General features: G+C 38.4%; 1 protein-coding gene across 18 annotated transcripts in view; it reads left to right on the top strand.

Moving 5' to 3' along the window:
- ROBO2 (roundabout guidance receptor 2) overlaps positions 1 to 25,405 on the top strand; it is a 1,246,783-nt gene that overhangs the window by 243,416 nt on the left and 977,962 nt on the right. For 16 of the 18 annotated variants that reach the window (XM_072994034.2, XM_078388985.1, XM_072994039.2 and 13 more), the window contains exon 1: positions 22,487 to 23,370. The exons of the other annotated variants lie outside the window; for them this stretch is intronic. In XM_072994034.2, the coding sequence (XP_072850135.2) occupies positions 23,247 to 23,370 (124 nt within the window). In that variant the 5' untranslated portion in view covers positions 22,487 to 23,246. Of the gene's footprint in view, positions 1 to 22,486; positions 23,371 to 25,405 lie in introns of those variants that run through there. 18 annotated transcript variants of the gene reach the window in all.

Here is a 25,405-nt window from a genome sequence, read left to right on the forward strand (position 1 = left end):
GTGGACCAGAATATAGTTACCCACCAGGTTATGAAATCACCAAAATGCCTGGCTCAACTTGGATCTTGAGTACCTGTTTTGAAGCAGGTATTGTGAGATAAAATATATTTAGAAATCCATATCCATTTTAGAGAAAATATTTATAAAATATGTATTTAAACGCAAAAAAATCCATGAGAAATATAGGGAAAATCACATCTTCAAGAGGAAGCAAGATGAGGGAATATATACAGCAGTGGTACAGATTGGTAACAGACCTGTCCATCTTTACTGTACTAGGTAGTTTCCATATCTGAGGTTGCATTACGTACCCACTTAACTGAGAATAAGCTTTAACTTGCAACCCTTTTCAAGGATACCCTATGTACAGTGGCTTTCCTCCACCAATCAAATCAAAACATGGAGTTTGAAAAGAAGGCAATAGTGGAGATGCAGATTGCTTGGTGATTCTTTGTTTGAAGAATCACCAAAACGTTGCTAGGGGAGGAGTTTCCGCACACATGGTTTTGAAACAATGACGAACAGAGGCAATGGAGAAGCTCCCTTGGAGATGGGATGTGCAATAACGTGGCATCCTATGAGTTCATATGCTGCTGCCTCTTATGTTTTAATTGTATGTTTATAAATAAACCTAATATTGTTTTAATGCAAACTATCCCCCAAAGGAAACCAAAACATAGATTCTACTGCCCTGGAACTTCTCACCACACAAAGAACTCAAGTGGCACGTAAGAGAATTCTAACTTTGTTCTGAAAATTCCAAGTTATTTTGTGAGTTCCTGATACCTCTTGACCCACTTCATTCACTTTCAAGTTTAAAATAGGGAATTTCTCAAAATCATTTTTAAAAAGTTGATGCATGTGATTTTCAATTTGTGGCTCTATTCCCCCCCTCCCTTCGACAGGTTATGGATATGCTTCAACACACTAGTGCGTTGTTTAAATTGAGCTAAAAGAGATCTGATGGGTCATTAGTCCAGTCCCTGTCAAAGAGGAACAGTGAGGAATCAAACTTCAAAACTCTGGCCACAGTCAGATACCTAAACCACTGAGTTATAAGGCTTTAATAGGCTCCAAAACATAATTAAGGGTGTCACCAGCAGGCATCCTGTAGTTATTGTGGCACAGCCAGCTTTAGTCAATTTTTTAAAAGATGCCTTCATAACAGTGTGAATATGGCTGTATTCTGTATCAAATGATCCCAGGGTTCTGGGAGGTTAAATGTAGTTATGTAAACAAATATGGAGTGAGAGCATTGTGAATATATCTTGTAAGGAGTGGAGGGAAACAAATTAAAATGTGATCATTCAGCATTACAATACATGTGGCTGTAATCCAGACAAGCTGCTGCCAGGTGACAAGAGGTCTACATTTGCAGACAAATTGCCTATGAGAATGTAAATTGCCATGAGTACAGCAATGAGCCCAAGCATTTAAAGGGCTCACAGCTTTCTTCTACCTGGTGCCAAATTATAGTTATAGAGATATACTTGCATAACTATTTGGTTTAGTGCATTGATGAACAATCTGTCAAAGAAATGCTGCCTTCACTTTGGTTGGTGTAGCTCTCTTGTCTCCTAAGGATAAATGGGATTCAGGTTCATGACTCCTGGATCTTGAACTAGAAACCTGCAGCTTTTGTACTACCATAGAAGCACTGTCTCACTTCCTTTCAGTTGTCTTTGTTTGAGTACTGCACAATATCTGAAGATTACATGACATTTATTTATTATATTTATAGCCCGCCCATCTAGTCATATAGACTACTCTGGTGACTGAAATTTTAATATTACTGTCATTGGTCAGCTAGAAATGCTTATGCCTATGCCAGCACAAGAGAGATTTGTAAGAGTTCGAAAAGAAGAAAATACAGAGAGAAGAAGGAAAAGTGAAACAGGTCACACTTGTAATAGCTTTAAGATCTCAAAATTAATGATTAAGCATGCAAGCAAAGATCTGTATTCATTTAACCTGCTTGTTGATAGGGATGATAATATTTGTTTTACCTTCTCCCACGTTCAAATATTTAGACTTCGGATTCTTTCCATCTCAAATATGTAATTTGAAGAATGTTGGTAAATTCTTTAAAAAAATTGAACTGAAATAGTTTTTGACAATCTACACTAACCAAATTCAACAGGTACATCAGTTCCCAGCATGGTAAGAACTATGTTGTATCTACAGCTCATCTATATATTAAAGATGATCGTGTCTCAGGAAAAAGAAAGAAACAAAAATAAAAATAGACAACCCTAATTTAGCCCTAACATAGTAGAATACAGAGATTCAATCCCAGTTTGTTAACACTTAGGAACTGCCACTCAAAGCCCAGAGTCTGGAACACAAGTCTGTCAATTTCAGGTTCTCCCACACTGACCTTTGGCCACATGCAGCCAACAGAAATGAAGATGTGCTCTTCCCCAGCACTTTTTTGGGGGGTGTCTGAGTTCCCCACACCACCAATGTTGAAAATGTGTCCTTGTGCTCACCAGGAACATGGGAAGCAATATGGGTATTTTTGGGTTCTACAATATCCTGCCAGTCCTCCCAACACCCTGGAACTGCATTTTTAAAGTGACTGGTAGAGGGCATAAAGAGGGCTTTTCAGTAAAACAGGCTTCTGGAAAGAAAAAAATATTGCAAAGATGGGTGGGCCATCTTGATAGATATAATGATCATTTACATAAGTATGTCCTACACCGTGCAAGACTTTGAAGGGTTAATTAAGTTTTGACTAAAGCCTAATTCTTGCTCAGGTGCTCAGTTCAGTACAAGAAAGGGAAGTGATCATTTAACATCATGTTTCCACATGTAAGAAAAATGCTGAACTCTGTCAAACGAAGTATCCTTAACACAGAGTACTAAGAAGTCAAGAAGGCAGAAAACAAGAGTGCTAAAGCTAGCAAGTCAGCATCTGCTCTAGTGATGTGGAACATGTCCTCTGGATGTTGTTGGCATGGGTCCATTTGAATGTACAGTCCAGTAACATCTGGAGGGCTTTCCTATCTCCACCATCGATCTGTTTCTTGAAATGATGGCTCCTATGTGTTTCTGTGTGAAAGACTGATGTTTTGTTTTGAATAGCAGAGGTCATAGATGACCTGTAACTATCAGCAGTCCTAAGTGGCAAAGCTCAGATTTAAGAAAAAAAACCCTCCCCGTGGCTGCTCCTGGATGCCACGGGGGCTGTGGGGACCCAAAAATGTTTGTGGGGGAAACACACAGGCCACGTTTTGTCCACCCCTGGTTTACCATCCCAATGAGAACCACTGCCTGGATACAGTTCTGTACCTATGCTGCTGCTTCCCTTAAAGAGGATACAGCTGCTGTTCCCCTTAAAGATGTTTCAGCTGTGAAGCTGACCTTGGCAATATAGCTTTTCCTTTGGTAGAAAATGCCAATTCTCAAGCTAAAATGTTCTTCTTCCATTGTTAATGCAGAAGGCAGATCAAAATATATTTTACCTATATGTGATGGTATTGACTCTACAGCACGGCCTGGAGGAAACTGTATCAAAAACATCATTTATTCTATAACACCGGCAGACAGGTTTGTTTGTTTGTTTGTTTAACACGTGTAGCAAATGGTGTCCAATAACATAATGCTGCCTTTTCATTTAAAATTTGAGATGAAAAATTCCCTATGAACAGACAAAAAAGAGAAAGAAGGAGAGGGAGAAACAAAGAAACAAATAAGGAAAAGGAGAAGCCCTTTGAATAACTGAACATTGGTTAGATTAGCAAGTTCAATGTTATCCAATAACTTTAAAATCTCATTGAAAACATAAACTTCACTGTAGCAGGGATTTGTTTTATTACATTTGTTTAGTATAAATCTGTGGAGTATTTGCAATGGATATTACTTCGATATGAAAATCTTGGCTTGCTATTATATGAGACATTTATAATAAAAAACAATGGTGTGCATAGTGCAATGAATCTGATAGACGGACTACATCCAGACACTTACTTTTGTTCCACCAAATATTATACCACCTTAAACACACCCGATTTCATCTAATTTGGGAAGTGAAGCAGGGCTGAGTCTGGTCATTGCTTAAATAAGAGACTACAAGGGAAGATCAAGGATCTCCAAATGGAACTGAGAAGGAATCTTGTCCACAGTCCTGGAGAGCCACTACCATGGTTGATTACGCAGGGCTAGATGGAACAATGATCCAACTCAATATAAGGTAGCTTCGTCTGCACCTGGATTGTTTCAACTACGTACTTCTACGAAAGAGGAAATATTTGATAAAAATTTGAAGGGGAAATAGGGAAGATGACCTTTCTTGAATTAAAATAAATCTTCCCTTTACATTCTCTATTCCCTTTGGTAAGGAAGTTATCCTATGCAACACAACACTGTAGCTATTACAGAGTGATGAATTCCAGGAACCCTGCTGATCATATGCTAAATGGGAGAGTGCAATGTTTCTTCTCTTTGCAGTGAAGTGGGAAGATTTTTTTCTTATTGTTGTTGGTCTTGGAAAGTCTCTTATGATACAATTGTGCAAAATTTACAAAAAAACAAAAACAAAACCCCAACTGATTGGTTACTGTTACATGGGCTTTTTAAAAGTAGCCACATTCAGCTGGGTTTGTTTGGATCACTGTGAGCAATCAGTCTGTCTTTTGGTGCTTCCATAAGAGAAAAGAGAAAAAATGCCAAAAATATTTTGTACAATTTGCAAAAATCACAATGGGAAACAAAGGACTTGTCTCAGTCTGTGGTGGATGTGAGAACTCTCAGTATAGGTAGACAATGGCCTGTCTCATTGTATTCTGACATCTTTCTAAACTTCAAACAAGGCGTTAGTAAAATTACATCCCTAATCCAAAACTAAATTTTACACCCTAACTTTGCGAAGCAATATTTGAATACTTTGTTATTAAATAAATCTTCCTGATATGTTTAGTATAGTCTGTTTAGTAATGACTGAATAGGGCTAATATCTCATAGAATAGCACACTGTTCTTAGTGTCTCAAGAAGTACCATAGTTTTTATGAAGAAATATCCCATATAGAGTTGTGAAAATCAGCTAAGGGTATGATCACATGGCTGCAAAAGCATGTGCCTGCTTGCACTGCAAAGGTTCACTTTAATGAGAATAGTATCCCTTAAAATGATCCTTTCTAAGTGCCCCATCTGCCAGGGAATCACTCGGGCCCAGCTCCCAAAAGCAGAAGCCCTACAGCAGAACCTAAAAGGTCCAACCTGGAAGTGGATTGGGGTCAGTCTGAAGCAAATTTCCCTGGTGGTTCATATTGTGATCTTATTTCCCTGTGTGATCACAAAGTCAGAGAAAAGTCTAGGAAAGCCTAGTATTTTCATATGGGAAAATGATGACCCCACTGTTTTGGGAACTTAGCTCCTCTCACCAATGGCATCAAGCTCCCACCATCCCAGCCCAGTTCAGCTTTTGGGCTGCAAAAGGTTCTCACCTCCTGCAACACAACAGCATGAACCACAACAAAAGCATGAAGAAGTTTTAATTAAAAAATAGAAGTAACACCACAGGCATTATTTTTACTTAGAATTTCTCCTAATTTCCCATGGCTCTTTCCCAATTGCCTGCATTAAGTGACATAACAACTCTCTCCTCATTTACATCTCCCGCCGAACTGCTTAATTATCAACCACACACATTTGTACCATGGCCACTCCTAGTTAAAGTTCAGTACATAGGGAAAACAAAGTAATATTCTAAACATTCCTAGGACTTCAAAGTGTTAATGCTTACGTATAAAGCCCTAAACGGTTTAGGACCTCGATACCTGGCGGAGCGCCTTCTCCCACCAAGTTCTACCCGGGTCACACGGGCGAGCCAGGAGGTGAGGCTGAGGAGCCTAATGCCGAGGGAGGCCCGAAAAGAGAAAACAAGAAATAGGGCCTTCTCGGCGGTGGCTCCTCGCCTGTGGAATAATTTACCTCCTGGTATTCGCGGAGCTCCCTCGCTGGGCACTTTTAAGAATCTACTAAAGACCTGGATGTTTCGGCAGGCCTTCTCACCAGATTACTTTTGATTTTCTTATCTTTTATTGTCTTTTTACTTTTACCTGTTTTGTAATTTGTTGCTTTATTTTTATTGTATTTTAACTCTGTTGTAAGCCGCCTAGAGTAGTCCTTCGCGACTAGATAGGCGGGATATAAATAAAATAAATAAATAAATAAATAAATAAAGATGGCTTATAAACTCAATGAGGCTAAAATCAACCAAAAATTTGTTTTTATATAAAATGAATATATGTTGCAGGGCAGAGCACATACTAGCTGTTCTCTGTGACCTCACACAGAAAACTGTCTTCCAAAAGACAGTACAGAGATGGAGAAATAAGTTGGCAAATCTAACTTCAGTAAAATGTATGGATAAACATTGACAATACCTATATCAGTAATAAGACTCTGGTTCCTGAGAATTGATGCAGACCACAAATAAACTGACCTCTCCTATACCACAGGTTGCATATCCAGCTGTTGAGCCACTTTGTGAGTATAAGCCATAGAACCTACTGCTCCCCAATGTCTGGTTAAAATGGTGGAAGGTTTACTTAATCTCCTTATCATTCCACCTTTAAATGTGTGACAATTAATAATATTGTTCTAAATGGAAAAACAGAATTTTTGGCTCCTCTGGTAAGGGCCTGAAAAAGAGAGAAAGTCAGAGAAAACCCCTACATGTGAGTAATTTGCAAATATAGGCAAGAGGTTTATTGGAAAGAAAGAAAGAAAGAAAGAAAGAAAGAAAGAAAAAGGAGAGAGCCTTGAAAGGTGGAGTTCTGTCAGTCAGTGGCCAAGCAGCAGTTACCAATTTATTATTTTCTATGAAATGTTCCACGAAAAAGCAGTTTCTGAATCTTCTCCAAAGCCTTATCTATTCCATAAAAATATACAATACATTGCAGTAATATAAGTGAATATATGAAGTAACAGCAATACTCTTTGTTCAACCAAATCCCAAGGTAGTTTTATTTGTATGGCCAGATAAATGTTTTGCACCTCATCAGGTCCCATGGTAGCTTCTACAGCTAAAGTTCCCTTATATGTAAGTAGTGAACAGTATGTTGGTAATGTACTTTACTGAGTAACCTTTGCACACCTACTAAATTGCCAAATGCATTTGTGCCTGTGTTTTCTAGGATGAAACATACTGTTTTCAATGGGTTTTAATCATAAATAAGTGGATACAGGATTCAGCCATTAGTAAGGCATTTCAGTTATTTTTATTTCAATAGGAAAATATTCAATTTGAAAGGACTTCAAATATAATATTTTCCAAACTTTCTAACAGTTCCCATTAAGGATTTGAAAATATCTTTTGTCTTCTGCCCCTTGTGAAGTTAGTCATACAACCATACAACAAACATGAAAGGATGGGACACTTGATCACAGAGATGCAAACAATCTCTCCAGTGCTAATTCATGCAGAAAGGCAACAGCTACTGCATTCTTCATCACTGTGCATTTTACAGAAATGAGCAAATAGCAGGCTCAAAGATGTGCAAAATTTCTTGGGAGAGCTGACGAAATTCCCATGAAATCACATTGAGGAAAATAATCCCTTAGTCATCCCATTTATTATGTCAGGATGATTAGACAGGCCTTGAAAACTTGTGTCTTGTTAAGCTGAATTCACCCTGCAAGGCATGTAGAGTAGTCTACTGGGAAATCAATAAACCATATTTTTTTTTGCTGCCCTTATTTGACAACACAAATCCTTGTCTCGTACATGGAAAGTTGTAGGTCAACAGTGGTGGGATGTATTTGGCTTGTGTGAGGTTCACAAGTTATTGAGGCCTGCGTTTTGAACTGCTGGTATAAAGGAAATTGCTTGAAATGCTTGAACTATATTCCAAAACTTCATTTTATTAAATTGGACTCAAGTGGACATCTCTTGGGGCATAGCTGGCTAGGGAATTATAGGATCTCTCTATCTGTCTCTCCTATAATTCCCAATATACGTCCATTTGAGACTAGGTTAATTAAACCAACTTGTCTGTCTGTCTGTCTGTCTGTCTGTCTGTCTGTCTGTCTGTCTAAACAGTGCCTACATTTGGTATTTCTATATGCATAAATGTCTATAAAGAGAGAGAGAGTGGTGTCAATATTACAATATAAATATCAGATTCAGTTTATCATACAACCCAGTTCTAGAGTTCATGCATAAAACCTTAACATGAAATACTTGCGGTCCTAAAGTCTGTAATTCTCAACTTTATCCAATTAATTTGTCTTACCTGGTACTACAAGTAGATTAACAATTACCTCCTGTAGTACAGAAAATGTTTTCAAAAGTTTTCATAAATGAGAGAGTCAAATTGATGGCAGTCCTTGGAGACAGGAATGTAATTATGACTGTCAAAGCTGTATTCGCCTCAGTGTCAATCATTGTGATAGAGCAGTGCTTGGCCCTTGAGGATTCTTGTAATGCAAAATGAGCCATAGATTGGCCAAAAATCATCTAGAGGTTGCACCTGTCATTTGATGACCTTAAAAAAAGAGATAGCAAACTTCATGGCTTTGATAACCACTACTGCCACCCTAAATTATCTGACAATTAAGAAACAACAGATCAGAAGAGCTGCTTTCCCCCTTTTAGGATACAGTAATTTGCATCAAATATATATTATGCACCTCAACAGTATCTTGTGGCTTTCCAGTTTAGGTCATTGTGTTCTACTCTATTTATTTCTACATATATACAGTATATCAAAAAGAACTAACTAGTAATCATGAGCTTTTATTTGCTTGTTTCTCTCCTCCACACCTCTCCTCACAAGCACTAAAAAGAAAAAGTGGAGTTCCAAAGCATCTGCTTTGACACTCCCTGTGAGAAACCCAACCATGTATCATAGACTTGGGACACCTGGGAAATGGCATTTCCCATGGCTCCTTATCCCTGCTGCAGTAGCAGCTTTCTGGGCGCCTGTACTGGCAATGCAGAAGACCTGGAAAAGGGGGGGAAGCCTAAGAGGTGTCATGCTGCTGACTAAGTTTGTTAAAAGGAAGGGAAGTAGTGAGGAAGATAGAGTTAGATGATAGTGGCAATTTGAGACAAATGCTATTGTGATTCAGGAAAAAACAATATCCGTAGATCCAGTTTAGAAAACTTTCTGCATTGAGCACATATTGGAGACAGACATTTTAAACTGGAAATTCAAACTCCTTATTAGGATAATGCCTTTATTCATTCAAACAGAAAATAGTAGAAGATCGTACAGTTCTGGGATTAGCAAATCCCTTAATCAGTCAAGGTTTTACAACAACAACAACAACAACAACAACAACAACAACAACCACCTTTATTATCAATGCACAACATGTGTGCAGTGAAATTAAATGAGCCTCCATTGGTACAATCTCACAAAGCACAAAAACACAGAATACATTCAAACACAAAATTCATCTCCAGCCTTATAAACAAATCCCTAAACCCAGGAATACAGGGGCTAGGCACACATTTCCACATACATACATACATACATACATACATACATACATACATACATACATACATACATACATACATACATACATACATACATACATACATACATACATACATTAATTATCCCACCGATATGTACATATTGCATGTTGCACTGGCACTGTGAGTCTGTTATATTACGTCTAGTGATGGTATTGTGTGGCATTTAAAAGTCTGGTGGTCCATGGACAGAAGCCGTTTTTCAGCCTATTTGTGGAATAAATAAGAGAAAGACAAAAGCAAATATGCATTTGTTTTAGAATGGGTTTTGTTTCCCCTCCATCTGCAGTGGAGCAGATGAATCAGCAGATATCGCAGTGTCAGGTGATATGCTATGATGAGGTTGCAGCAAGTAGAAGCCACTGTGTTTGCTGAGAACAAACCAGAAGAACTCTAATATACCTCTAATATACCTTAATATACAGAGACCACAGCCTTTGATTTGTCATCAACGTCTGCATCTAATTTCTACTTTTTATTCTGAATTCTCTGAATTTAGACATCATCTCCAGAACACCTAAGAACCTTCTGGAATTTTCCATGATCATGGAAACAGAATAAATACCATTAATGTAAAAATATAAATTCCTATCACTACGTTTATCTGTTTCTGAACCAGTCAAGCTGAAATTCAGCTGGATTTTGAAATGCATTCTCTTTTTCAAATAATGAAGAAATGAATAAAATGAATAAAAACCAAGAAATTTTAAAACACGTATTTCAGTCTTGTAATAAGGGAGGGGGGAGTAAAGAAAAGTATAGGTTTCGCTTTATAGGTATAGTCAACAATATACCTTCAAGACATTGTACGATCTGCATATTATAAAGTCATGGGTAAGGGGAAAATGCCCAAACAGCCTTAATTGTGAAAGCAAAATTCTTCAGCAGAAAAACAGCCATTATATGTATCCTTGAAAAAAGGCAAAGGGAGACAAAGGGAGAATTATAGGAGAAATATTTTTAATTTTCCTTATTACTCATCTTAGCCACTAATTTACATTCCTGATCCTAAAACAAACAAACAAAACCCCCATAAAAATGGCAGAATCCTATCAAGGACAAGGAGTATTAAGCCCCACAGTCATCATTCGGTATGCAATCTAAAGTTTGTACAGTGGTGCCTCGCTAGACGATGATAATCCGTTCCACTGAAATTGCTGTTTAGCAAAATCATTGTCTAGCGAAAAGCATTTCCCCATTGGAATGCATTGAAACCTGTTTAATGGATTCCAATGGGGAAGAATTGTCATTGTCTAGTGAAGATCGGCCATAGGAAAGCCGCTTTATGAAGCGCTGATCAGCTCTTTAAATCACTGTCTTGCGAAGCTTAGGTCCCGAAAACACCTGTTTTGCGAGCACGTAGGGAGCTGTCAAAATCGTTGTCTAGCGAAAATCAGTTTGCGAAGCAGGGACCAAACATTGTCCAGTGAAATTCCCCCATAGGAATCAGTGTTTTGCGAATCACTATAGCGATTGCAAAAAGTCAATGTCTAGTAAAAACACTGTCATGCGGGGTAACTGTCTAGCGAGGCACCACTGCAGTTGTATAAACCACTGAAAGCAGTGGGGCTTCCATGTGTGCAAGAGCATGGCAAATACCCACTTGTGCAAATTTTCAGAACAAAACACTGTGTGAATGATGGACCATTTTATATGTAGGAAAAAGAGAGAGGATTCTGCCCATAGTCTCTAGCCATATAGGCATAGTATCGTTTTTTTATCCATCTATAAGACATTACTTTTTCCTAAAACCATTGCACTAAAAATTGAGCGGTGTCTTTTACAATGAAGTAAGCTGAGACAGCTGAGGAGAAAACAAAACGACATATACCTTGCCTCTGTAAATGGGCTTCCTTCAGCCAGGAGGCTTTGTTTCCTACAATCAGGAGACTTTGCTTCCTCCAATCACAAGCCTTAGGGAACTGATGTCAGCTGATCCTGAACAAACCAATTGGAACACACCTCTTTGGAGGTGGAGCCTGTTGCCTCAAGATTCAACAGAGACTCAAAACACCTGATGTTCTGAGCCCAAAGGTTTAATTCTGAAAGCCAAGTTTTCTTAATTTGGGGGTTAGAAAATTGGGGGCGTTGTCTTATAAATGGGGAGTGTTATAAATGGAAAAATATGGTAATCAAGTTTTCAAATCTCAGCTCATCTAGTCATGCCTAACTTAGAGGTTCCACATTGACTTTAGCAAACTGAATTTTAAAAAATACAAATATACCCTGGGAAATGACCCCTTTATATAATACACTATGTCTGGGAGAACGGCAGTAGAGCAAAAGGTGCAGAAGTATGTAAGAGAAAGTAATTGTAGGCATCTATGGGTCAGTGAGTTTTAGAACTAGAGTTTTTTAACTTAGTGTTTTCCAGACTGAAGAAAGGTTATGCAATACACAAGGGCACAAAGCAAAACATCTCAATAAATCTCCAAATACAAAGCTACAAACACTGCTCCTGTGGAAGGTGAATAGGGAAAATGTGTATGAAAACAGGAACAGTCTATTTAAAAACAAAACAAAACAGATAATGTATAACATGTGAAAATGGGATGGGAATAGAAGGAGGTTATGTACAAGAATAAAAGGCTGATAGTGCAATGCCGAATAAACATGGATGACTGGAGGAGTAAAGAATTAGATGGGGAGGGGATTCCCTGAAAAAAAAAGCCTATCATATATTGTTTGTTTATTAATTGTGGGAGGAAGGCGGAGTTTGGAACCTTATTTTTTTAAAGGAACTCCTTGTGTTACAGAGTACTTAGAGGCAATCAGGGTATTAGCTTCTTCAAAAAGGTAATTTGTCATTTTGTGAGTTATGAATGTTTAGTGTTGGCATGTAAAGAAATACTGTTTAGTACTCTAGAAAAGTAAGTCTTGAAAGTAATCAGCACGAAAAGAAAGTGTCTTACTGACTTTTCTAGTTGCTTTTGAAATGTAATTTATTTAGGCCTTATAATGTTCAATGTAACTACCTATATGTTCCTTATTACTTGTAGCTACACAATTACAACCTCTGCCCTGTGGCCAAATTAAGACTCCAGTTTCACTTATTGGGAGTCCTTGCTCTTTTCATGTTACAGTGTGGCAGCCCTCCTAAGCTGGGCACATCCCTAGCCCGTCACAGAGGGGACTCATTGTCTGTGATAGGGCTGACTGCCCATCTCCCTCACTGAAGATCTGCTCCTATGCATCAAATCAGCCTTCCTGTGCTACCAGCAGAGCAGTGACAGATAGGGTGCATGCACCATCGACAAATATTGGAAATAGTCCTTCCCCCAAAATTCCAAACTAATTACTATACAAACACAGGGAGGATGGATGGGTGAAGTCTGCCTGAAGACTTCCAGAGAGGAGGCCCAAGTTCCCCTTATATCCCAGCCAAACAGACCAGACTGGAAATTCCATCAGTCAGGTCTGCCAGGCTGGGAAATCTCCTTTCAAGTGCTGCTAGCTGTTCTGATTGGCCGGGCAGCCATATGCATACTACAACTTTCTCTTTAATCTCAAACATGCCTGGGAAGAGGACCCAAGATGGCAGGCAACTTCTTCTCTGCATCCTAGACTCATTGAGCTGCAAACTATGCCCCAGGTTAGTGCTTTTACTGGGTGGCTAGGCTTCTAGATGCCAAATTGATAGGCCCATACTTGAATTTCAATTATGTAACCACACACTTGAAGCAATTCCTTGTGGTGTAGTGGATAGAGTGACAGACGAGGACACTGGAGAACAGGGTTGGAATCTCCATTTGGCCATGGAAACTCACTGGGGGAGTAAAACTAGTAAACACCACCCATTAAATATCTCACCTTGAAAACCCTATTGGGATTGCTATAAGTCAGTTCCAACTTGATGACACTGAACACATACACACATATTTGTAGCACTTTCTTCTTCTTTTTACATTATATCCCTTATTCAAAAGAATAGCCCAAGACTAACTTTCTAACCAGGAGTAATATTTAAGGGCTGCAAAGAATGCCCAGAGTTTTTATTACACATGGTGGTTTATATCAATTAAAATTGCAATATAATTGTATAACAATACCAACAATATAGAAATTACAATATAAAAAACACAAATTAAAAGAATAACAATAATATCAGCAAACTCCACAGGAATTGACTCAATTCATAGATGAAGCACAATCGCCATGAAAACCATTCAGCCTGACTAATTAAAAGTCTGTTAGAATAAATCTAGTGAAAAGGAACCAAAGATGAAACCATTTCCAAGTACTGAGAGTCCATTTGGAAGCCCCTATTTCATGTTGCAACTATTTTTCCTTCCAGGGTGGCACAAATCCATTGGCATAAAGTTAATTTGGTGGAAAATGGAATCATCAGAATTACAGATAGATATTGAAGAATACCTATTTGGTATGGTTAAGAAATATAAAATAAGTGAAATTAATAACCCGTTTTAAAAAACAATGTTAAACATTTGGTATAAATATAGAATTAGTTTATGTCCCTTTAACTCTCCACTAGAATTAGTGACTGAATTGGGCAATTTTCCTGTAATATGAAAGTGTATGTGGAATTATTTAAAGAAAAGTTACAATACTGGATTGTGAATGGAAAAGGAGCAGAAACTTAATAAAGTGTATTCCATATATGCAGGAAATGTGGAGACACGACTAAGATTGAAAGGACAGAAGGGGTGCCACAATAATTCCTATTTGCTTCATTCAATATTTTCATTCTCCAGTTGTTTTACAGCTATTAATTAAAATTAACAATACTCTTATGTGAGTTTATTCATTCTGTGAGCATATGAATTCTTTTGCAATGGCAACATAAGATGGAGACATTTTATTGCTAAATAGTGTTTCTGTAGCTCAGATAGCTGAAAAAAGAGCTGAGTTAAATGTTCCAACAAAGCAAGCGAAACTTTCCTTTTCTCCCGAAGCAGGAAGCCACTCAAAGCCACTAGTTTCAGGGAAGCTCATTGATCAATGGGGCACTTTTATTGAGGTCTGCATATTAGCTGTTATTACTTATTTGGACTTGAAGGCGTCTTTGTAAATTACAGATAAGGGGTCCTTTGTTTTCACCTGCAAATTCAGCAGCTGGGAAACTGAAATGAAAACACTAATGCCAAGCAGAAGATCTGATAGAGAAATTGGGGTTTGGATTCACCAGAATCCTTCTCCATTCACCAGAATGTATCTCAGACAGAGCTATAATCAAAATGTTATTTCTTCTGTGAAATATATTAGAGATATCCTGAATATAAAATCTCAGGACACTTGAAGACTGGAATGTACTCCTAATCTGCTTTGAGGGATTTGTGTGCATGAACATACCTTAAATAATGTCAGATGAAAAATATTGAATATTCTGCTAGTTTTGATTTTGTTGGTGAGGCCAGTAATAATAATTGTGCCATTTGCTCTAAAAATGCAAAGGTTACCATGGGAGGTAGGGGTGGAGAAGGCAACTATGCTGGCCCATTAGTGCAAACTAAATCCACCCATTCACAATATTTCTTAGGACCATCCAAAATATGAAAAAAACACATGGGAGTTTTTGAGTTCTACAGAACTTCATTAAAGTGGTAAAACAAGAGGGAAAGGAAACAACAGAAAGTCAACACTTGGCCAGATTTTCTGCTTGTGAACTCTGTACTCAAACCCAGTCCCAATTGCAGCCTGAACATATCCATACTGGTTGCTAGGTATTAAGGATATGCAAACGCCCACAATTCTACTCTGTAACTGGGAAATAAAGTAATAAAGGGCATGCAGACCAACCCATACTCTGTAGGAGACATTTTAACCATCTCCATCTCTGTCTCCATGACATTATTAGTTCACTTCTAGATGAACTGGGGCAGGGACAGAGGGGCCTGGCCCAAACTGTGTCACCTGTTCACTCAAAGCCTTCCACAATCCTGTTAATATAATAATATTCCAGTAAAGTCTAGTAAACTCAGCAGAGAGAACAAAGAATTTTCCCCCAAAGTGCATGGGGTGTGTACATAGTAGCTGGTTGGATAACTCAGTGAGTTAGGTGTCTGTCAGCAGAACCAGAGGTTAGGAATTCGATTCCCCACTGGGGAAGAGCCAGCCTGAGGCTTTGGACAAGCTGAACAGTCCCAGGACGCGTCCAAAGGAAGGGAATGGTAAATCACCTCTGAATATTCTCTTCTAAGGAACCCTGAAAAATGTTGCCATAAGTCAGATGGTGATGATGATTGCTCCATGAGAGTTTGTGCAAAATAGCACAATTCAGCATTCCATAAGGAAACTCAAAAAAGGGGGGGGCATCCCAATGAAAAATTATAATTTTGAAACGACCTCAGATCAGTACCAAATTTGGCACAGATGTAACAGACAATGACACCCGTTAAAAAATAGCCTTGACAATTGCTTTGTGTTTGAGTGAGATGTGGTTAACTGATCAAAAAAGCAGTCATTATTATATGTAGACAACAACATGACTTTCCCTTTGCCCTGCAGCTTGGAAAGTGGCTGTCCAATGGGCTGCAGGGATGTATATGTGCCCTGCAGAGACCTCAGGTTGAGCCTTCCATAGTCCTTCATGGTTGAAGTATCTAAGAAATGTCATGAGCTTAATTGGAGTACTTAGTTGTGACTCACCTTCTTTTTTGTTACCAGAAATTCAGTCTACTGTATTTACCTTTGGTTTCCCCTTTCCTCAGTTCAAAACACCAACCATCTTTTTAACCCTAAAAATGCTAAACAGGATTCAGAGGATCGGTTGTTGTCTTGCTCCACCTTGGCCATAAGCAGCTGCTGCTTTCTCTGCTCTGTGGTCACCTTGGAACTGCAGAAATATTCCTGATTAAGTTCATTTGTGCAATATATTCGCGAAGGGTTTGACAGCTAGGATGTAATGGTTGTTGTGGGTTTTTTGGGCTCTTTGGCTGTGTTCTGAAGGTTGTTCTTCCTAACGTTTCACTAGTCTCTGTGGCTGGCATCTTCAGAAGACATCAACACTGTCCAAAGACAGTGCGCATGTCTGGCAGGCTTCCAATTGCACCTAGCATTGAATGCTAGGCAGAATATCCTGTGGATGTTCTCCATTTTGGAGAAAATTGCTGGCTGAAAATGACTCTCTACAACTCAAGGTTCTGTCAGCTGTCTTGGGTGAAGGAGGTTCCTGAGTTGCCACAAGACAGAAGCACAGAGAGCTTTAACAGTCTATGTCTGCAAATCTTGTGATCAAATTTGGGTGCTGCACTAGCTAAAAAAGCAAATTAAGGCCCAGTTGTATTACCTGGTGATTGGATCAGAATGAACACTTAGTCCACCCCACCCCACTTTTCTGCTAGAGAAAATTTTCTTCTTGGTGACATATTTGTAATATTTTGCAAAACTATTTCCATACTATGGAACTCCTAGTCAGGGAAGCATAGGTTGGCTTCCTTTATGCTATCTTCTGATTGGAGTCAGATATGTTTTTGTTCAGGCCACTGGATGTATATTTTGCTATATGTTTCCATTTTGCTTTGAAAATATTATGATGTTTTAACTGTATTCCTTTTCTTGTGTGAATTTCATTGTTGCTATCTACCAGGCATGGCATTATTTTTAGGACACCAGTCTTAATTTAATATACATTTTAAAAAGAAAGATAGAAGGGAATAGGAAAATATTGATTCTTGGCTAGAGTAACATAAAGAAAGAAAAAAAACCCATGCCTTATTCAACATAATATTCTGAAACTTATTTTATTCTTGTTGTCATAATATTAAAAACTAAATAAAGAAAAGCTTTCATTGGTACAAAGTAAGATGTTTCTTGATTTTAACCCTATGTTACCTGAAAGACAAAGCTAATGTGGACAGGACTCCTAACGTCTTCAGTTTCATTGCTATTGATTGCAGCAGAGCTGGTTGGGCAATCATTATGCATCCATTCTATAAAGGGCCAGGTACATCAATGACGGTAATAAATAAATTATGATTATTCTTATAATTGATGGGTAATAACATTCATTTATTTATATAGCACCATTGATGCAGACCATTGATCCACATTTTTCAAAAGTAACTTATTATTAGTAAAGCATTATTAACATATGGAGGAAGGGAAATGGCACATAAATAAAGCATGAATGAGAACAAAATATGGTTAAGCTTGGTTCTGTTAGGGAATAAAGAGGGTTATGTCAAAGGTTTTATGGAACAAATAGAGTTAGAAGAGCAGTTTTAAAAAGAGTGGTATCATGAGTCTGTTCTGGGGGAAATTCTGTGTATTGAAGGTAGCTCCAAGTTAGCTGGGAAGGCAAGATTTTGGAACATTGTCCTACCCCAAAGTAATTTGGGCGCCATTCTGAATCAGATCCTGACTTACAAAAAAAAAAACATAGCCTGAACATCAAACTGAAAGTTACCAACAGAAATAACATGCTTAGGAAACTGGCCGGATCAAACTGGAGTGGACACTCACAAACAATAAGAACAGCCTTGTCCCTGTGCTACTCCGCAGCAGAACATTCTACTGTCATATGGTACAAATTAGCACATACCAAAAAAGTGGATGAAGCTATTAATGAATCCTGCAGGTTCATTACTGGCTGCCTGAAACTTGCCCCATTTAAAAAGTCTGTTATTTGTCTGGCATTGCCCTTCCAGAAGTACATTGAGAAGCCCAGCAATTAATGATCACAATAAAGTGATACAGCATCAAACCTATCCCCTTCATGGGTCCCTAGATAATGGTTAAAGGATTTTTTTCAGCACATTTCTCAAGATCTAAATATGAAACCTGAAGAAGCTAGGCTCAACCTATGGGGAACGAAAATAACACACTTTGCCAAATGGATGTATGCTGAAGATTGTCTTCCACCAGCACAAGACTCTAGCTGGACCATCTGGAAGCAACTTTATAGACTTAAAAGTGAAATAGGAAGATCAAGGAATAATCACGTAAAATGGGACTACTTCGATACAGGACAAATTTTCTGTGAGAAATTTTATTGATGAAGCACTTAAAGCATCTGCATGCAATTATGCCCACCATGTGTACAAAAGAAGACCTAGCAAATAGTTAAGATAATGCTTTTGAAGTAGCCCACTTCTGGTCACAATAAGTCTCATTATCTTAAACATATTAATTTGTTTTTAATTTTACCTATATTTCATGCACACCAATAATTTTAAATTGTGCAACAGTTGAAAAGGAAAGAAGAAATGAAGGAACTGAAAAAGCTGTTTAGAGGGCAGGAAACTTAGGATGAATGGATGGTAGATGTAGTAGTATATGGAGAAGATAGTATGACAACAAGGCAAGTATGTGTACCAGTCATAGGTCAGAATGTTCACATTGTGCTATTCTTTTAGAAAAGGGACCTCAGTTTCTCCTGAGCACATATGAATCTGTTTCATGAGACACTTAGTTGATCAGGACTTTGAATAAACCAATAGAATTGGAGGAGCAAAGGACATGGGCATATTTGTAATGGGAAGAAGTACAAAGAGAATGGAGTGGGAATAGTTGAGAGAGAACATATGAGGCAAGGACAATTTTAGTGAAGTATTCTCCACTAAAACAAAAATGTTTCCCTTGTCTAATGGCTGCAGATTCCCTTTTCATGAAAACAGCACACTTACTGGGCATATCTACCAGCTGGTAGGGCACTTGCAGCCTAAAACCAGAACACATGAACTCTAGTGGTATCAAAGAAAGAAACAGAAAACAGCTGGAAGAAAGCACATAAGAGATGTATGAAGCATCATTCTGCCTGCTGCTGCTTTCTGCAAATTCTGCCCTTCCAAATTTGGTCTAGAATCTGGAGCAAATAAAATCAATAGCTGAGGGATTTGAGTTGACCAGGCAAACTGCAATTACCTCCTCAAGTGCTAGTGGCATATTAGTTCAGTTATGAAGGCTGGACTGAAGCTGAAACTCCCCAGTGACTTGTGTACTTAAAAATCTCTTTGGTGTCACTTAGCATCTTGAGTGGGTTCTGGATTAGGGCCAAAATCTATCTGTGGGGAAAGACTATGATCCATTTTGCACCATCCATTTCTCAAAGAGCAGACATTTTTTATTTTAATTGAGGCCAAGACCACAGGTAGTCCTAAATCAAGAGGTGGTCAACACTGTGACAAATATGAGTGACTTTCACTCATTTTATTTATTGTGGCTATGTTGCCAGAACAGGAAATATGAAGGTGATTGTCTTCACACCATTCAGTTGAGAAAAAAGTGAAACTAATGCAAGATGCTAGGAAACACTGAACTGTACAACCAAATGAAAGTCCAAAACTAAGAGCACGCAATGATTTTAAAGTCTATGAAAGTTTGTGGAGAAGTGTGTAGGATTCTTGCATATATCTGAAGGTTCATTTTGACACTATCGTTCACAAATTTAACAACATGCGTTTATGTGTTCAGAACATAAGAAGAGCCTTGTTGGACCCCATCTTTTGAAAGAAGTAAGGACAGATTGTAAATGTTGGGGTTTGATATATGCTGCATCATTTCCTGCCCTAGATTTCCATTACCATTTTACTTAGAAGCAGCATGCTAGGGACAGCAGCAGAAACTGTTATTTTAAAAAGTTGAAAAAGAGGAGGATAAAGAAAAGTGAAGGAAAATGAGCAAAAGCAGAAGGAAGAGAGAATGAGAATATTAAAGGAATAAACTCCATACAATCATATTGTTTAAGTTGGAATTAAATATGCCACTCTCAGGTACAAAAAGGTGAGCTATAACGTACATTAAAATAAGTGCCCAAAATGGAAACAAAAACAAATTGACCAAATTGTTTTGTTTGTTTGTTTGTTTAATTTATATACCACCCATCTAACTGATGGCCACTCTGGGTGGTTGACAACATGAGGCAAAACAAAGCAACAAGCAATATAAACATCCTTACTAATAGCCTACAACAACAAGTGAAGGGGGAAAAAAGTTTATTTTCATAATGTATGCAGGTTACAACTTCAATTTATGGTGAGCTATATTTTTTTTTAAATGTGAAGTACACACAGCCCTAGAGATACGCATCTCAGCTGTGGAATCACCCCTTTCTACTCTGTTTTCTTGTGCAAGAAAATAATCCAGATGGCATGGCTCAGATGATATTGTCCAGATATAGTTACCATGGTCTTCTACTGTAATGTACCAAGACAGAAGTTAGGAACTATAGGTTCTCCAGATAGTTTGAACTGTTTTCAGACCACATCTCTAATAATCATTTCCAGCACTGCCAAAAAGAAAACAAAGCAAAACAAAACAAAATATCCTGAGCAACAGGAAGTAATTTTCTTAGTTTATTGCTAGAATCAATAGCCATGATAGAACTGGAAATTTTGTACTGGATGAGAAATTTTGTACTTGTGAGAAAACAATGATGTTTTCATAAAATTAATGTGCATGGAGAGTGGAGATAATTGATAGGACATTTTAATTTTCATTTCTTCTTTGGCAATAGCAAAAATGGAATTTACATTCCAACATCGCAAATCCATTGACTCTTCTGTGCAGAGAAGTGAAGAGGGCTTGTGGATTGAACAGCAAAGCCTTGAAGAGGAGCATAAATTCTTCCATAAAATTTATGAAGTGCTTCATAAACCAACTCCCCACTTCCTGCGGCCTTCATATCCCCCATTGGAAGTTGCCTTGGGCAACTGATTTTTGAAGTGGCAGTGAATAGTTAGTCATTAAATTCATTATTTTTGTATTTATACACCAGGAAAGAAGAGACATGCTTGTGGGATTTTCTGCTTCAGATGACAAAATAATGTGGCTCATATTAGGTAGCATGCACAGTGATTTCCCCTACCTCAGGTAGCAAGATATCTTGAGCCAGCACTGGACAAATGCTTGAACAGAGCAAACATACAATGTATTAGTATTTTTGTCTTTGAAGATCAGCACAGATTTGGAAGGTAGATCTCAAATTCCTGATTGTGATTTATAGGAGTCATATTTTGTATTGTGTACACATGACTTCTGTCCTATTGCATTGGCTCTTTATTATTGGGGGATTCATTGTTAAATGTATTAAATCAGAGGGATGCTGGATTGCAGCCTTACTGTGTATCTCTACTAGGGTGCATATCATCCACAGCTCTTACCTGCAACCCATTTGGTGGCCATGGGAGGACGACATATGATGTCTGTTTCAGTGACACACTGTTACAATAGCCCCATGCATCTGTGGGGACATTGCATTGTCTTTCTCATTTGGACTATGCAAAGAAATCTTTCCATTGGCTTCTGAGAAGGTCATTTCTAAAACGGGGACTCCTCTCAGCCATCATGTATTGCTTTCTATATGATGTGATGGTGCACATTTAAGTATAATTTAATATCTATAAGGTTGCTGCTGAGTTAGACTTATGACTGCAGTATTATGAGGAACCATGGGAGTTTATGGAATTTTTTTTTCATTCCCTGAAGCTTTAGTCTCAAATGTGTGGCTATTGATCATAAAATAGAAAACATCTACCCTATACAAATTAACATACAGAAACACAACCTCAAAAAAAATGCACACATAAGCAAATTTTGGAAGCAAAAATATTTCATGAAAAGTTCCGGTTCTGTGGATTCTGGAGATAAGGACTCAAACAACATGACTCCTGAATAAACCAGCAGGGATTATTTGGCAAGAAAGCAATGAGTGAAGAGTGTATCTCTATGTGTTTTTTTAAAAAAATTTTCTTTGGTGATTTCTCCCTAACTATATGAACCCAGGCAGCTATTCTTTAGAAAGTTCTCCCATAGTACAAACTACATAAGATCGCGGAGGCCAGCCATATCAGAACATAAAATAAGCGCAACAGAATCTTAGCAGCTAGGTTGGTATTATTGCAGAACCAACAGGGTGGCACGTGTGCTTATCTCTCTGTACATGTGCGAACGTGTGCGCATGTGTGTTCTTTACTTTCTTTTTTTTTCAAAATCCATAAGCTTGTGCTTTCTGTCTCATAAATATTTCAGATACATCTATGAATAATTAGTGCAACAAAGATTAAATCTTCTACGTAAATGCTTACAATAAATGGAGCAAAACACTGCTAGCATGCAGTTTTAAGTCTTAGGCATTTATACAGTCTGAAGCAGGAAATTTTCCAGCACACAATAGAGATTAAACACACTCTGTGCATACAGTATTCTTCTACTCAGCCCTCAACATCCTGAATTGGGACTGGGAGAGTTGTTATCTCAAACAGGTTTTTTTTCCTGGTGATTTTCAAGCCTGGCGTTACCTACCCAAGTGGCAGTGACACCAGCTTTCACTGAAGCCTTATTACTCTTAAAAGAGCAATTTGGTTGGTTGCACGGCTATTAGGATCAGACAGCCAGGCTTAAAGCTGTCAGTACAACTGCTTCTCATCTGTTCTCGCTCTTTTTTCTTCTTCTCTTCCTCTCGGCCCCCTACAAATCTGACATCTTTTCTCTTTTCTGCTGGACACAGGCATTACTGTTTTTATCATTTTCAATCACGCTCACACTGAAAGCTGAGGGATATATTCCCAGTGAAGCCGAAGTGAGGAGCAAGAAATTCTTTTATAGCTCCTGTAGCAGCAGCAGCAGCAGCAGCAACAGCAGCACTGGCTGCATGGTGTGTGTGCGTGGGGGGGAGAAGCTGGATGTGAGAGAAATGTGGCGTTCCTCAGGGCTATTTCACTAGATATTACTTCAGAATGGCAAACCTGCTTCTTGTCCTGATTTTTCAGTGATGAATGATTCCTTCCTAAGCAAACAGCGAATGGAGAAAGTGAGGGAAAAGATGTAAGGGGAGAAGACTGTGGAAAATAACTTGTGGAAATGCTATCATCAGAAAGACGGAGGGAAATTACAGTGCTTGAACTTCTTTTCATTTTGATGCTGCTCTTCTCTGGACCGACTCTCAGCAAGCTAAGTAGGACCAAAGGCAAACACTGGAAGGGGGGTAAGTGATAAAAGTTTTATAAGGGGTGTTGATTGAAAACAAGCAGGGTTCATATTTGACCTCTGGACAATAAACATGTTCCTGTGAAAGGATCGAAGTCTTAATTACTCACTATCTTGGACAGAAATTCTAAACTGAAATGAAACCGAATTTGATATGTTGCCTATAGATGTTTCTGTGAAAAGCTTTTATTTCCAGAAAGAAGCTGTTGATTTAAACAATAGCAAGTGTGCATGAGAGCTCTTGGAATATCTGGAAATTAAAGATATGAACAGGTGATTTGGAAATTAGTGTACTCCAGATTCTATAAGCACTGGCTGTTTATTTCAGAATGGAGACTTTTGGCAAGGTTGGTGGGGGAGAGAAGATGGAAGGGTACAGATGATTGTAGCTGTGTTTTCTGTAAAGGCACTCCCTCCTGACAGTGACCTGTTTTGTAGAACAACAAAACCTGTTTGCCATACAACAGTGTTAGTACACAGTATGAAATTATTGGACAGATATTTTTGACATTATGACTGTTATGGCAATGCAGTGCCTGCATCACTAATGGGCTGGCTGACTGGATTAGTGTTGATATGTTAATAAAGGTAAATTGTATTAACTTTATTGAATTTCTTTTTGCTGTGCTAGGAAGGGGGGAAACCCATTTACGGCTTCTGAAGGCTGCAGTCTATTTCTTTCCATGCTCATAAACTTGGGGAGATATTTATGCTACCTGTGCTCTGTACCTTTCACAAAATATCCCTTTTTTCCAAGTTCACTTTTGATTCCTGAGATAATCTTTTCTAACTGACAAATACAGGATAGAAAAAGGTGATAAACAAGTAGCCTTGTATGTATCAATGCCAACTTGTTTGGAAAAGGTGGCCATAACAGATCATAGCATGTATTTGTCTCTTCCCGCCTTCCTCCCCCTGGTTGTTTCCTGACATTGTTGATTGGCTGCTCCCCATGATTTGTGTTCCTCTCAAGTTGATCTCTGCTTTAATAGCCCTTTGCATTTTCCTCTTCTGTCAGTGTTGTGATCTGAGGTTAAAGAGTAACATCAACATTAAGAATAAGTTTTAATAATTCATTGCAACATCTCAGCAGGAGACTTCCATTCCATCCTTCCTCCTCCTCCACCTTCCTTTCATGGCATGAAAGACTTTACAAACCATCCACATGCTGTACCTTCAAGGGAAAGGCTCCGGCAGGAAATTAGCTTGAAATGTGTAAAGCCTAAGTTAGTCAGCAGATTGTGCATCTCTTAAGTTCTCTTGCTTTATTTACAGAATATTCTGTCAGGCACATACCATGGTCCTTCTTGAGATGCATCTTCCTCCCATGCTCATGTGTGGTAAAGACCCATGCAGGAGCACATGTTTTCCTGCCTTACTGACACTATTAAGCAGTTACTACTGGGAAGAGGGGATAACCACTTATAGTGGTATGTGGTGTGAACATGTGTCTGGGCACAGGCCTAAAGCTATTGTGCTGGCCAAACTAGAAACATGCACAGCTTTCTGACAACTCTAAGGCTGCTTTCAAAAAGAAGTGCACTGTCACAGCTCTTTCATTCAGCACAACAGGCAATAGCACTCCTTAGTTGCGAGTTGCTCATGTGGCTGATAAGAGTCAACCCCTCTCCTAGTGTTCATTAATGGATATGGCTAAGTGGGAGACATAGCACTCATTCACTCCTGCACAGCTTACAAGAACATATGTTCAGAGGAGGAGCTCTAGTCATTGAATGCTCGCACTCATGCCACATTATGCATGTGTGTGGTCATTTTTGTGCTGAACAAATGTCATGACCAGGAGCTGTGATATGTACTTTGGGAAGTAAAAGGTGCCTATGCTCTTCAGATGGGGAACCAAATGCCTTCCTTTTATTATAATGCTATTTAACATTTTGTCATAAACATATGTTCTGGAGACCTATATGGTCTCCGAAGCTCATCTTGGTCCTCTGTAGAGAACTATAATGATTTATATTAGATTCATACAACAGATGCTGGAGTAGAAGGAAATTTGATATTTAGATATTCCC

Source organism: Pogona vitticeps, chromosome 3 (genome assembly GCF_051106095.1).
Source record: "Pogona vitticeps strain Pit_001003342236 chromosome 3, PviZW2.1, whole genome shotgun sequence".
Classification (NCBI taxonomy): domain Eukaryota; kingdom Metazoa; phylum Chordata; class Lepidosauria; order Squamata; family Agamidae; genus Pogona; species Pogona vitticeps.